This window comes from Centropristis striata, chromosome 20 (assembly GCF_030273125.1).
Source record: "Centropristis striata isolate RG_2023a ecotype Rhode Island chromosome 20, C.striata_1.0, whole genome shotgun sequence".
NCBI lineage: Eukaryota > Metazoa > Chordata > Actinopteri > Perciformes > Serranidae > Centropristis > Centropristis striata.
The window spans coordinates 12,313,751-12,327,551 of NC_081536.1; the positions used below are offsets into that span (position 1 = coordinate 12,313,751).

General features: G+C 41.9%; 2 protein-coding genes across 4 annotated transcripts; one reads left to right on the forward strand and one right to left on the reverse strand.

Annotated features, from left to right (window-relative positions):
• Positions 1-314: 314 nt before the first annotated feature.
• gdf10a (growth differentiation factor 10a) lies at positions 315-4,672 on the forward strand. Its single transcript, XM_059323793.1, has 3 exons — positions 315-859; positions 2,337-3,484; positions 4,481-4,672. Exons 1-3 carry the CDS (start codon positions 607-609, stop codon positions 4,670-4,672), a joined length of 1,593 nt encoding a protein of 530 aa, XP_059179776.1. The 5' UTR covers positions 315-606.
• Positions 4,110-12,615, reverse strand: prdm8 (PR domain containing 8). 3 transcript variants are annotated; one of them, XR_009389257.1, is made up of 6 exons: positions 12,485-12,615; positions 11,519-11,738; positions 10,861-11,089; positions 9,454-10,703; positions 4,760-4,904; positions 4,110-4,662 (listed from the first exon to the last, which is right to left on the reverse strand). XR_009389257.1 is itself a non-coding variant. In XM_059323795.1 (4 exons), the coding sequence occupies exons 1-4, from the start codon at positions 12,493-12,495 to the stop codon at positions 9,637-9,639; spliced, it is 1,527 nt and encodes a 508-aa protein (XP_059179778.1). In that variant the 5' UTR covers positions 12,496-12,615; the 3' UTR covers positions 8,816-9,636. The 3 variants fall into 3 exon arrangements, 1 of the variants encoding a protein (XP_059179778.1); XR_009389258.1 differs by having other exon boundaries at positions 4,760-4,908; XM_059323795.1 differs by lacking the exons at positions 4,110-4,662; positions 4,760-4,904 and having other exon boundaries at positions 8,816-10,703.
• Between the last annotated feature and the right edge of the window lie 1,186 nt (positions 12,616-13,801).

Below are 13,801 nucleotides of genomic sequence, written 5' to 3' on the forward strand. Positions count from 1 at the left end.
TGGAAATAATGTGGTGAGCTGGAAATTGTGAGGTGGAATTACTTTGGCTGCAAAGAAAAAAAAGAAGCACAGTTTGTTGAGTTTCAACAGTGGCTTTGTCTGACCACTGCTAAACAAATGAGTACTGCACTGAAATATTGTGCCTAATCAGCGTTATTACTCCACAAATGCAAAACAACATGAGGAAGACATCATCATCATTATCAACATCATCATCAAAGAGAGGAGGGGGTCAGCATCATGACCTCCACTTCTGGCTGTGCGCTCTGCAGAGACCTCGTTGGCTGACAGGAGTATACGTCAGCACCTCTCACCGCTCGAGTATAACCCCCTCAAGCCTCTGGCGGTCACACAGACGCAAGTGTAAAAGTAGCAGCTCCAACTGTTGCCCGGACTAACCCGTTCAGCATCCACACAGGCTGACACACAGAGCAGTGAGACGGCTCACCGAGCACGAAGCGGAAAAGTGAGCGCAGAGGTGGAACATTTACGCACAGCTCTTTTTTTTAGTCTGGATTGTTTGGCGCGTCTTTAAAGCCCACTTTTAATCTTTTTGGACATTTTTCTGCACCTCTTGGAATTTTTTTTAGCCATTTCAGCACTTAAATGGTAGCTCTGAGTATGATTTCCTCGCACCTGTTCCTGTTGATGTTCAACTGTTTCCTGGGTGCTGCATCAGTTAGGATCATAAAAGGGAGCGCACAGGATGGCAGCTTCCTCCAGCACTCTTCCGATCCGTTCTCAGATGACCTGGAACAGGACATGGTCTCCCAGCACATGTCCAAACTGTACGAGAAGTACAACAGGGAAAACCGCCTTAGAGAGGGCAACACTGTGAGGAGTTTCAGAGCCAGCCAAGGTGCGTGAAGACGTTGATTAACCTGACTTCAATCGATCGGAAACCCCTACCGCAAAAGCCTCAGTTTTAGCTGTAGATTTAATTATAGAAATTAAAAGAAAATGGCCTTGTGAGCCATTAGTGCACCAGTAATCCGGCGCAAAAGCAAAAAATAAATGTCAGGAGTGGTCAAAAAGCTCATCTGATCCTCTCTATGGATGGTTATTAAAAGTGCAAGCGCTCAGCTGGGCTGCATTGCCCGACCAGACGCTCTAAATAGGTAGGATTGTTTTGGAACCGTCTGAGAATGCATTTAAATGATTTTGGGACGTTGTGGGCACACTGTTTGTGGCAGCAGCTGTGCCCCTTCTGCTGCGGAGTCTGGTCAATTACCGCAGACAGACGCGCAATATGCGCAAGAATGCATGTGATTCCCTGCGAGCCTTGCCCAGCTTCTGCACAGTGAAACCTTTACGCGCTGCAAAGGGTCATTGTCGTGGCTTCCTGTTGTGGCTACAGGACATGTGTGACTCCACGTCCTGGAGTCAAGAGGCTTAAAGCACAGTCGTTCCTCTCTGTCTGATGCTGTTTTTATAAACACAACTCATAGACATTTATATCCCACACAGGTCTCAGATGGCATATCATAACACGTGTGTATTTTTACTGCAGAGGCTGAGTGTAATCCAAGGAGAGATGTAAGAGAGTTTTCACAACAATGTAAGATCTGTTAAAACAGTTGATTATGTCTTGGTGTCTGGGCAGACAGTGCTGGCTGTATTAGGCTTAAGGGGAAGCTTTAAGAGAAACTGAGGTAAGCATTTCCATATGCAGGCTGAATCCGAGGTAATGTATATCTCTTGAGTCAGTCCATACTTCCGCTGAACTCTTATACAATGAACAATAACTCTGCTGTTGAAGTTAATGTTCATCATGAATATGTAGCTCTCTGCTCACCCCCTCCACCCCTGCCAGCCAGATCCCTAGAGTCTGGTTCCTCTTAAGGGCACCTTCTGAAATCATACCAAGGCATGCAGCCCCGTACCACCACACAGCTCTGTCATGTAACACAGAAAAAGGAGAGGTGTTTAACAGTCCCACTGTCAAGGACCTGCAACCAGCAGGAGTGCTTTTAGTGCAATTTGGTACAGTTTAACCTGTTATTATCTTTATTATGAAACTGGTTGTTCCCTTTTCATTTTTTCTCTTTAAATGACTGTTAAATAATAATGAAAAGGTATAAATTTAAATAAGGCTCAGTTCCTGGTTGTCAAATATTGCAGCGCATCAGTATGGACCCACCAAAAAACAGCCAAAGAATGCAACATAAAAAAACTAATTTTGGCTGATTTTTCACATAAATTAGCCTGTTTAAGCTATGAAACTATTTTATGTCAGTGGTCAGTGGGAAATAAATTTAGGTTTTCTGTGGATAAAAAAAGTTTTAACTGTCAGGTTGTTCACCTGACTGCCACTGACTGATTGATTGTCTTTGCAGACTCTTCTGACCACAGGACGGTGTACAGACTCAACCTTACAACCCTCCAGGACTCAGAGGTCATCCTCTCTGCCACATTCCACTTCCTACTCGATCGGCGCCCTCATCAAAAACCCTGGTTCTGTAAACGCTTCAAAAGCCCATCCTGTCGTGGCTCAGCCGTCCACCCTTCTCCGTCCATCAGCCTGCTCCTTCGCTCTGTCTCCTCCAGGTCAGAGGTCAGATCTGGGTCAATGGGGTCACTTCTAGGCAATGTGACCTTCCACCCCCACAGGAGAGGGGTGTGGCAGATGAAAGATGTGACCCAGGTCATAAAGGAGGCACGGGACAAGGGTCATCTCCTGGTTTCAGTGGAGTTGGTCTTAGAGCAGCAGTACCAGAGGAAATCAGAGGGGGCACTGTCAGGTGGCAGCCTGCCCTACCTGTTGATGTATGCTAATGACCAAGTCTTGGCAGAGCCCAACAGCGTGGCTGCTAGCCTTCAGAGATATGACCCGTTCAACGATGGAGGAGAGGCCTCACATTCCTCTCACAGACCAAACTCATCACCAGAGTCAAAAGGACGTGAGAGAAGGGAAGCAACTCTGCTCTCTGACCCCATTCAGAACAATGAGCTGCCCGAGGTTCACTACAGGCCTGATGGGTACAGGAAGGATGAGCTTTGGGAGAGCACTTGGTACCTGGCACTCAAACCGAAATCAGGAAAGAAGGAAAAGAAAAGAAAGAGCCAGGACGAAGAAGGAGTGGAGCAAGGTAGAGGAGCACATCATAAAGAAGAAACTCAAATTCACAAAGAAGAAGAAAGAACATTGCAGGGGCTCAATCCTGATGAATCAACAGAGAAAAAAGTCAAAGACAGTCGCATGCCGGCTACCGGTGACGGGCGCAAGCCTGAGTGGAGAAATGACGGAAAGGATGGAAAAAAGCACAAGGGGAGCGTTAACTCTCAGTCACCTCTTCTCAGTTTTGATGAGCAAACGATGCGTAAGGCCAGGAGGAGGCAGTGGGCGGACACCCAGCAGAGAGGCTGTTCTCGAAGGAACCTTAGAGTGGACTTTGCAGACATTGGCTGGAGCGAGTGGGTCATAGCACCCAAGGCCTTTGATGCCTATTACTGCGCTGGCACATGCGGATTCCCCATGCCTAAGGTAGGAGCATGAACATCACTCTCATTTAGGGCTGTCAAAAGTGGCAAAATGACATTTAAAAGACAAATTAAAAAAAAAGGTTCAAACGTAACTGTACGTAAAGATGGATGACAATGACAGCTCCCCAAATGTAAAGCCAAAATATCTTGATCGCCCCCTGGTGGCCGGCTGCAGTATAGGTCATAAATCCTGCCTCCCATTGTGTTAGCGGATGAGCAAAACTGACAAATCCCTTTGAATACACTTTACATTTCTATCATTTTTGGTAGTTCTTATCAACAGAATGTATGTTCAAGTGTTTGTATTTTTGATGAGTTTGGTCTAATTCTTTATCTGATTCTATAAAACATGTGTGCAATATCATGATTGACAGCTGTGACTGACTCTGGCTGTCTTTTAGTCCAACCGGACGCTAAACATGACATTTTTAAGGCATCCAAAATGAAAATTTGACAGACTGAAACACACCGTAAAGTACTAAGACGAAAAACACATAGTGCACCATGGTAACGACCTGTCAATCACAAGGTAGCCTCACCATTTCACATCATGGCGCATTGAAGAAGGATAGAAACAACAGATTGAGACCAAAAAGAATGTTTATTGAGGTGATAAATCAAGTGAGAAGTCTGGTCATTTTCTCATAGACTTGCCCACACAATCAGACTTCTTTTTGTAACCAGTGGAGTTGCCCCCTGCTGGCCATGAGAAATAATGCAGGTTTAAGGCATTTCTGCATTTCATCACTTTTCAGTCCCAAAGGTTGCCAATCAGTGCTGCTTTTTATTTGCTACAATAGGACACTGACTTTAATAATAAAATCTGTTTTGTTTTTTTACATATATATTCTAATATATCAAATTTCTTGACAACCCGACTCTCATTTGGTTCCAAAATGGCATTATCAAGATATATATTGAGTAGTATTAATGTGTTCTTTTACCCTTCGTTGATTTTCTCCTTTGCATACCTCTCCTTATCATTCATATCTCCCAGGTGGCGAGGCCATCTAACCACGCCACCATCCAGAGCATAGTCCGTGCCGTTGGGATCATCCCTGGAGTTCCTGAGCCCTGCTGTGTCCCAGAAAAGATGAGTCCTCTGGCTGTGCTCTACCAGGATGAATCCAGTAACCCAGTGCTCAAAATTTACCCCAACATGTCAGTCCAGTCCTGCTCCTGCAGATAGGAAGGGGAGGTCAACGGGGTCAGAGGACAAAACAGGGTGGATGTGGAGAGAAACAGAAAAACAGGACTAATGGAGACAAAACCATACCTCTGTTTGTTAAGTGGTTTCTTGACACTGAGAAACAAAGTCACTTTGGCCGTCGTTATTCCTTGAGGATCATAGGCTGTAGAGAAATCACTTCCATCTCTTCTGTCCTGCGGCAGCAGACTTGAAGAGACACATTGTCTGGCATCTGCCTTTGCAAGAGGAACAGAGTCACACATGTAAAGTCAGGGCTCCACATGTCTAAGAAGCCCTGTTGTTTCGATTCTGTGTTTGAGATAATATTGAGGATTTCATGGACAGGAGCATTTTTCCTTTTATCTCAGAATGTACTGGCTTTTCAAACAGCTCACAGTGACTTTGTGTTTATGTTTTTTTGGACACAAAGGCTACAAATAAAAGACTTTATTGGTGTGTCATTGGGCAGCTTACAGACGGCAGAAACATATTCCTTCATTTCACTCAGTGTACAGCTGTTTTTACTTTTACTCAAATCATACGCCACATTGTACATACATGCAACGTTAATTTGTTTGCAAGACAGCAAGCTTATTGTACATTCTTGCTCTGTATATCTTAAAAAGGAAATATCCAATGGATCGTAGAGAGCATCTGGAATACATTTACACCCACCAACCCCCTCAAAACACTTCAAGAATGTTATAATGAAACCAGAAATATTTTTCTATTTTGAATGTGAATTGGTTAAAATGAATTTGGTTACTAGGTTATGTATTACTATATTTTAGATGAGATGGTGTTTTGTACATGTGTATTGTTTAAATTATGAAAAGGTAGCCTTATATAAGTTAGAATAAAAAAGTAATTTAATCAAATTCTTGCTGGAATACTATTGTTTCATAAACTTTGTGTTATTTTTTGTCATAACTGTGTATAATGTTTCTTTTTTTGTCAAACCTAAAAAGGGCACCACTGTTTCAAAAGAACTGAGCACAAAAGCAGGAAGGTTCCACTCAAAGATAGCCAACATTCCCCTAAAGCCCCTTGAACCCATTATCACCCCACACCAAAGGCTCAGACGTCTGTTGTCCAGCAAATAGTGTGGCTGATGCAGCTGTCGTGGATTAATGGTTGATGGAGAAAGCAGGCACGCACCTATTAGGATGTCAGCCACTTGAACTTCAAAATGTGATGCACTTCCCCTTTTTTCTAGCCCTCCATTCAAAAGCAGAACATTTCCAAGTGCAGGATGTTCTCCTCAATAGCCTTTTTTTAAACAGATGTTTACAGATACATGAACTGAACCACTTTAACTCAACTGGTTGTCACTTTTTATTCATAAGAGGAAGAAGGTGGCCCGTGTGGTGCCTAAACAGTGCGTCAAACTGACAGTGAAATGACAGAGGGAGCCCTTTGATTATTAACTCATTACTCTGTGGTTGTTCTGCCTGAAGCCTAAAAAGTTGGCACAGAGTGAAACATCTGTTTGCAACAACAGAACGCACTGAAGTTCAGGACTGGACAGTAATGTCTCAAAGACGGAGGCATTTTAAGGGACACTTGCAGGGAAAAGGAGCAAAAGATTGAGCCCGTATATATACTCTTAATGGTAGTTTAGAATAATGCTATTCAGGCTTCTATTGTGCATGGAGCCCCCTGTTATTGTGCCACCCGTCCTGTTTACATTGCTTTGTACAGAGATTATAAAAAGTATTCACCCTGCTTGGAAGTTGGTGTGTTTTTTCGTCTTACAACAAAGAATGAAAGGCGGTTTAATGTGGCTTTTTGGACACTGACCAAGGGAAGAAGAACCTTTAATATCAAAGTGAAGACAGATCTCTGCAAATACAGTATGACATTAACTCAATAAAATTTTACTAATTATGAATTTATTATGTGACTTTTAATCTGCACCCGATAGTGATGATTTAGTGATGATAAATTTTATATGGTAGATAAAGGACGTCACAGAGTCGAAAGTTTGCTCAGCTTGTTTCTCAGACAACTTAAGATCTGCATGTTAAATGGTTAGAATCCTTCATCCATTTAAAACATATAGTTAAAAGTGACCAATATCTAAAAAGTGTAATGTAAAAAAGTGACTGGATACAAAGTAAATTTACGACAGCTTCTGGCAGACAATCACAACGAATGTGCAAAGTTGATATGATGCAATTGGCAGGTGACCAGATGAAACAAACCATTATCTTGATTAAAATTGCAGCTGTTTCTGGGCTTGAAAATTGTGTAAGCATAATAATGTAAGCACACAATTCAACAAAATATAAAATAAAGGTGGAGTTGTTTTTAAGACATCTTAATTTAGATTTTTAATTCAATTTTAATTTAGAGCTCTTTGTATAGGCTTGTTTTCAGTTTGACTAAAATGTTTTTTTCTGTTGATCAGTGTCCAAAACTGCATATTGAATCCCATTGGATTTAATGCTGTATGAAAATAAAACATGAAAACTACCAAGGAGGGTGAATACTTAATTAAAAAGGACATCTTATCCTCTTAGCTTGGTAATAGTTACTGAAAAAGTAAACCTTAACATTATTTTCAGTCTGTATTTGAGGATGACGGAGACAGGAAGATGATTGGGGACAGAAATGTCTGAAATACCAAATGCATGATTCCTTTTTCTCCATTCTGAACAAGCGGAAATGATCGGGAACTACAAACCTTTTAACGAATGCACCCTTTATGGGGTCTGACCTCCATTTAAATTACGATGATGACTATAATTATGGTTATTATAAATCATGTTTACATTAAAAGATGTTTTAGCTTCGGAGTATAGGCTGACCCGATTGTAACGAACACATCCAGGTTCATTTTTTTCCTCATTTCCTGACTGATCCCTTTTTACAGTCCGGACCCACAGTCTGCTATTACAAAGTGAACCCCATGTCAACCGCAATCACAGTCACAGAGGAGTACTTACAATGGTCAATTCCAGCCGAGAAAACCACAGTAGTCTAGGCTCGTGTTCAGAGCCCAATATGCCTAAAAGCTGAAACCAAACGAGGCAAGCGGGGAACCAAGAACAATATTTGTTTTTCCACATGATGACTGTTCAATTAAAGGAGAGCAATAGAGCCATTATTAGACAACAGAGGATTTTCTGTGTCTAGGCTGAAATGGCTCTTTCCTCACATGGTTACTGAGCTCAAAGAACTAATGGTTCTGTTCATTAGGACATAGCTTGAGTAGAATGACGCTGTGGCTCTTAATCACCCATTTAATCATGTGGGCCACTGGGTGTTTTATTTAAAAATCTTATTTTTCCTTCAGAGAGAGAAAAAAAATCTACATTTACCAGTTTCCAAATAACTTTTATTCAGCCAAGAAGTCCATTTTCGTCTGGAAACAAATATTGTTTGGGCAAAAGATAAATGAGGTTTTAAAACTCAATGGAATATTATGAACATTTCTTTTTGCAGAGTGCTTTTTCATGTCTTCTGCAGGTTTTAATGCCCAGTAATAAAAGGTATGATTCATTTGTGGCATGAAGAAACTTGGAGGATAAATTCAAATAAAAGTAGATAACAGCAGTGTGGGCGGCTTTACATCCCGGAGTGACTGAACGGAGCCGAGGCTTGACTTTCCCATGAACTTCATGCCTTCTTACCGCCTCATTTACCTGCAACAGAGACGGCTATTTATGTCCATCTGTCTGCAGCCTGACCCGAAAGTGCTGAAGCTGCTCAGTAAGGCTGAAGAAACATAAAATCCCCAAATTCAAAGGCTCAAGTGGACTCCATCCAGGTCTGTAGATGAATGATAACCATGAAACTTTCATTTTTGAGCGGCAGCTTGGAAATCAGCCTCTTATTGTTTTCAAATAGCATGCTGAAACGTTGGATGGAACATCTCGGATTAAATGAAAGATATTGCATTGATGCATCTTTTAAACAACCATTTGTCTCATATTGTTATTGAAATGCATGGGAGCAGAGTGAGTAGGGAAAAAAAATATGTTTTAGGGACAGTTTACCCCCAAATCAAAAATACATATTTCTCTTTTACCTGTAGTGTGATCAATGTTTGCATGGAAAAACTCTAGGATATACTGTAAGTAGATGGTATGTAGGAACTATTTTCTTTCTAGTATGGTCCTTACATGAAACATCGACATTGCTGTTGAGTTTCTCAAATATATTTTTTTCTTACACCACAAAAAATAGTGCTATCTAGTTATTATGAGAAGGCAGACATATCTATGGCAGATATCTCCAACAGTCTGCAACTCACACTAAAACAATCTAGCTTGATAAATAGCACTACAGGTAAGAGGAAAAATATGTATTTTTTGATTTCCTCCCATTGGTTCCAACACTCTTTTCTATAAGTTACACTGGTTTCATTGAAGACAGTCTCATCCCAAAGCAAACAAATTTGATTAGATGTTATTCATATATATTAATCTACAGGGAAAAGGGAGAAAAGTGGGTCTCAGTCGCCACCTGTTGGAGCAGACAAAAACTGACACCCAACAGTGATGGTGGAACAAAACACTCGACACTTCTGTTTCACTTCTTTTCATCATTTTAAATTTCAAAACGAATGTGCAAACACACTCAATCCACATCTCTTGTACAAATCAGAGCAGAGAAAAGCTGATAAATAAGAGGATTGACAATCATGAGCTGTCCTTCAGATCACTCCAGTCTTTTTTCCTCCCTCCTGAGTTCCATAAGGCACAAAATAATCATCATCCTAACACACAGGGCTAAAGGACAGACAACACACTGCAGTGAGATCAGCTTACACGTACCTCTATCGTCATCTAGCGGATAGCCTGTGACGGCCACGTGTGTCCGTTTTGCTATTTTCTTTACAGCTACCTACATTCATTGTTTTACACCAAAGTCTCTCCGTGAATCTGGAGGCTAAACCTGTTAAATACGAGCATCATTTAAGAATAAATTAAAGTTTATTTGAGTCTCTTCCTGTTGGCTCAGTTGTGGGAGGTCATGTGTCTGGACAGGTGGTGCCGCTCCCGGAAGTATTCGTGACAAATCGGACAGGTGAGTTTCTCCTCCCTCCTCCTCCTCACGTGAGACTCCGCCGCGAACTCCTTCTTGTGGTGAGAGCGCATGTGGAAAACGAGGTCAGAGGTCATGCGGAAGGACAGGTTACATTTGGCGCACCAGTTCTGCACGGACACGCCAAAGGAGGTGAAAGTCGGCGGAAGGACCGAGAGGGAAGATGTGGTCTGCAGCTGGACGCCAATGTTCCTGGACCAGTGTTCCGGTGCGTAATGGAAAGTGTTATTTAATGCAACTGGGGAGGGTACAGTCTGCAGGTCACCGCTCAGGATGTTGGATGCCATCAGATTGTTGTATCCCATAACAGTCCTGGAGGTGAAGGCATCAGTCATCTCCTCTGGGCGGCTAGAGGGGGCTGTTGGAGCGCTGCTGAGAAGCGCCTCGGGGTCAACAGGGGAAGTTCTTTTACTCGGTTTACAGAAAGCGCTTTTCTGCTCTCCCTGACTGCTGGATAGGACTAGAGAAAAAGCACTGCTGCTGCTCGAGTGCACACCAGAGCTCTCACCTGTCTCCAACCGTGCGTCTATCTCTCTGCCGTGCGTAAAAGCATCATTCTTACATCCCAAGTGATCCGGTTTTAGCTTATCAGCTTTCAGCTTTCCTGTAGAGGAGGACGCATCACCTGCTGCCTGCTCGTAGCCTTTAATCAGCGGTGTGATATTGTCATCGTTTGAAATATTAGTTTTTTCCAACAGAACCGTTTTGCGCACTTTGGGATAAAGGGTTTCCTCGTATTTCCTTCTCTTTGGGGAGATTTCTGTGTCCTCGTTGCTGCTGGATTTTTTGTGTTCCAAGTCTCTGGCGATGTTGTGGAAATCTGTCACTCGGTGTGGTTGCCTCTTAATTTCCACAAGCTTGTGCTCGTAAATCTCGCGGCTCCAGGTGTCAGTCTTTACTTGGGTACACAGGAATCGGCAGTGAGCCAGGAAGGGATTCTCATTCTTAAAGACCTGGTTACATCTACCACATCTGAACTCTGAAAGAGACAAAAATCACACTGTGAATATGACATTCAGTTTAATTTAGATTTCCACTCTCAGTAAAGTCAGTAAAATATATTATTTACTTTTTTTATTGTTTAAAATGTATAAATAAAGTCCAGCCAAGGGACAAAATCCAAAACACAGCCTCACCTTCACTTGATCCTCTGCTCATGTCTGTGAAGCCCAGCAGGTGAGACAGCTCCTGGTCGTACCACACCAGCAGCTCTTCTTCCTGCTGAATGTCCCGGATGGTCCTCACATACAGCTGACCCGCTTTCAGAAAGGCCTCTGTGTTCTGCTCCTCTCCATTACGCGCAGCCTGCACGAGCCGCAGCCAAGACAGCACCAGTGCAGAATTACGCATGGCCTCTGGATCCACCTGTTGACAGGAATAATTTACACTTTACTCGAAAATCCCTCAAAATAATCCCTCAAAATACTCAAAAATTAAATTGTTAGTCTTGCATTATGTGCATGTATTTGTACTAGTTTAAATTATTTAATCCACGTTTTAAATGTTAGTCCTTTGATATAATCCTCAAGACAGTTTATTGTAAAAAAAAAAAAAAAAAATGCAACCGGCCATTTAAAAATATAGTCACATAAAATAAATAAAGTGCATCAAATGAGAAAATCAGTGAAATTCTTTGGAAAAAAGCAAATCTAGCTTTCAAAATTCATGAATTCACAATGCAGGCGAGTTATATAGTAACCAAACAATCGGGCTGTTTAGAAATGCCATAAGAGGCGTTAGTTCAGATCTCCATGTTGAATGTCAGCTGACCAAGCACAGAATCGTACAACTCACCCTGAACACATAGGATTTGGCTCTCTTGTCGCAGGATTTCTGCGCTATGAAGGCGATCGTGTCGTAGAAAGTGTTTTGAAGCAGGCATGGACCAAAGCACGTGCCTGCAGGGATGCTGCGCGTAACGACCACACTGGTGTACAGATCCACTGGATGCTGCAGGAATTTACTGTCAGCGGTCCACATGGACCGAGGCAGGAAAGTGTAATCCATTGTTAAACTGTAATAAAATACACACAGTTATTATTAGTTAAAGAGAATGTAAACAATACAGGTTTCATATGAGTTAGTATTTCAAGATGGATATTAAATTACAAGGCCTAACTTGGTCTTAAGATTAAGAGCTGTATCGATTAAAAAACACAATTTTATAGTTTTAATTAAAATATAGAGATAGATGAAATAAAATCTATGTTGTAGTTGTCTGACATGCTGTCAGCAGATTTGGATTCAGATGTTCTAAACCCACGCTGGATGGTCCGGCATTCAATTATTGGAAAAATAATTAATACAACAGAATTTTATGTTTTTTTCTGATAAAATGAAGCGTCCCAACTGTGAAGCAGGCGCAGCCGGTGTCGTGGCAAAATGATTTCTAACGTCCTTTGTCTCAGTTTTTCACTCGGTTTCTCCTTTTGTCTCCCCATCTGCCGTGGAGGAGCCCAACTGCCTCCTCTGTGCGCAGGATAACTTCTATATCTTTTTCAATTTATCAGCAATGTTAACCCCAAAAAGATTACATGACTACTGTTATTTTAACCTCTCTTGTCAATACAAAGTATCAGATGTTTCGGGTTGTATCTCTAAAAATGTTGACAGTTGACGGCGCAGCAGCGTAGCAGAATGGTCTGGTGCCAATCTAAAAATGCCAGTGTTCCCAAAACTGACATTTGAGCGAAAGCTCGTGTGTCTGTGTGGAGAAAACAGACAAGTATGGCTTATTAACAGTGTTGGCTGTAGACTCACCCGCTGGACATTGAGGAGGATGTTTGTGCCGCGTGGCAGCAAGTTGCAGCAGGTGCAGTGGACCTCTGTAACGATGCTCCTCTCGTTTCTTGGCGACGAGTTACTTATCCGACTGAATCCTCCTCCGTACTGTCGTCCCCTCTTCTCTCCCACTCCCACTTATCCCCTTCAGAGAGCGCACTGAAGCGTGGCGCATTGATGTAAACACGTGCGCGCTCACGCACACACATGCGCGCCTCGGATAGAGTCCCTTGGCGAATACTGCCTTGTCTGATTTATAGTCCTTTCAGTGCAGAAATGAGATGCTAGTGATGAATACAGTGATAATTTAAACAGTGATGCACATTATGGGATGCATGTAGGGATTTATCCAATACAGCATGCATGCAGCTGACATACTGTGCAAAGCATATGAAGAACAGTCACATTTTCATCTTTTACGCAGAGAGAAACCCTTTAAATCCAACGTGCCCAGTCTTCACTGCGTAAAATATCCACACTTTGAGCCAGTAAGCATACATTTACTTAAACCTAAAGCGTAGAGGACCACATCCTGCCCTCACATGAGCCTGTGCCAGCCTGCACTTAGTCAGATAGGAATCATTATGTGCTTGGAGCTGTTCTGACATCTTATTGTCTCTTATGGTTTTAAATGACAGTCACACCACTCATTGAACTTTACGCAACAGATCCAGTTTATACACGCTATGTGGGATTTCAGAGACATTTGTTGGTCATGTTTCTGGAAACAATAAGACTTACACAAGTGGTGGAAGTTGCCCTGGCTAATGTGGGCAATTTGAAATACTCAAATTGGCCATTTTTACACGACATGATGCAGGGAGGTCTTTGTTTGCCACCGGGCAAATGCATTATTCATAAACTAAATGTTTCTGTTTAATGAGCATTTAATGGATTATTCTGCATCAAAGCTTTGGTTTGGTTAAATGTACTGGTGGTGCTCGAGCCAACTTTCTGAAATGAGGAAGCGGTGATACATAAAATCCTCCGCAGGGGAATCCAACTATCTGCTTACAGTGCAGATGCACTAGGACGGGAAATATTTGATGTTTTGTCCGATTACATTTTAATAAAATATCACATTACATGATTACATGATTTACCAAATATGTCATTAAATAATTGACCACACCAAAGCTAATCCTGCCTATAAAATTTAAGATAAAAAAAAACTGTAAGTGTTGTATCAAAGGACGTAAATATTTTTATTTTATTAGCATCAAGTGTAGTATGTGGTTTCTGGTTCTCTGATGGTTCATTAATAAACACAAAAAGGGAGACTCATTCTAGAATTTG

Coding starts and splice junctions, on each gene's coding strand:
- gdf10a (XM_059323793.1), top strand. CDS start 607: ATGGTAGCTCTGAGTATGATTTCCTCGCACCTGTTCCTGTTGATGTTC. Junction 860..2,336: donor GAGTTTCAGAGCCAGCCAAG/GTGCGTGAAGAC, acceptor TTGTCTTTGCAG/ACTCTTCTGACCACAGGACG. Junction 3,485..4,480: donor GCGGATTCCCCATGCCTAAG/GTAGGAGCATGA, acceptor CATATCTCCCAG/GTGGCGAGGCCATCTAACCA.
- prdm8 (XM_059323795.1), bottom strand. Junction 11,090..11,518: donor CCAAATCCTATGTGTTCAGG/GTGAGTTGTACG, acceptor TCCTGTCAACAG/GTGGATCCAGAGGCCATGCG. Junction 10,704..10,860: donor GAGCAGAGGATCAAGTGAAG/GTGAGGCTGTGT, acceptor TGTCTCTTTCAG/AGTTCAGATGTGGTAGATGT.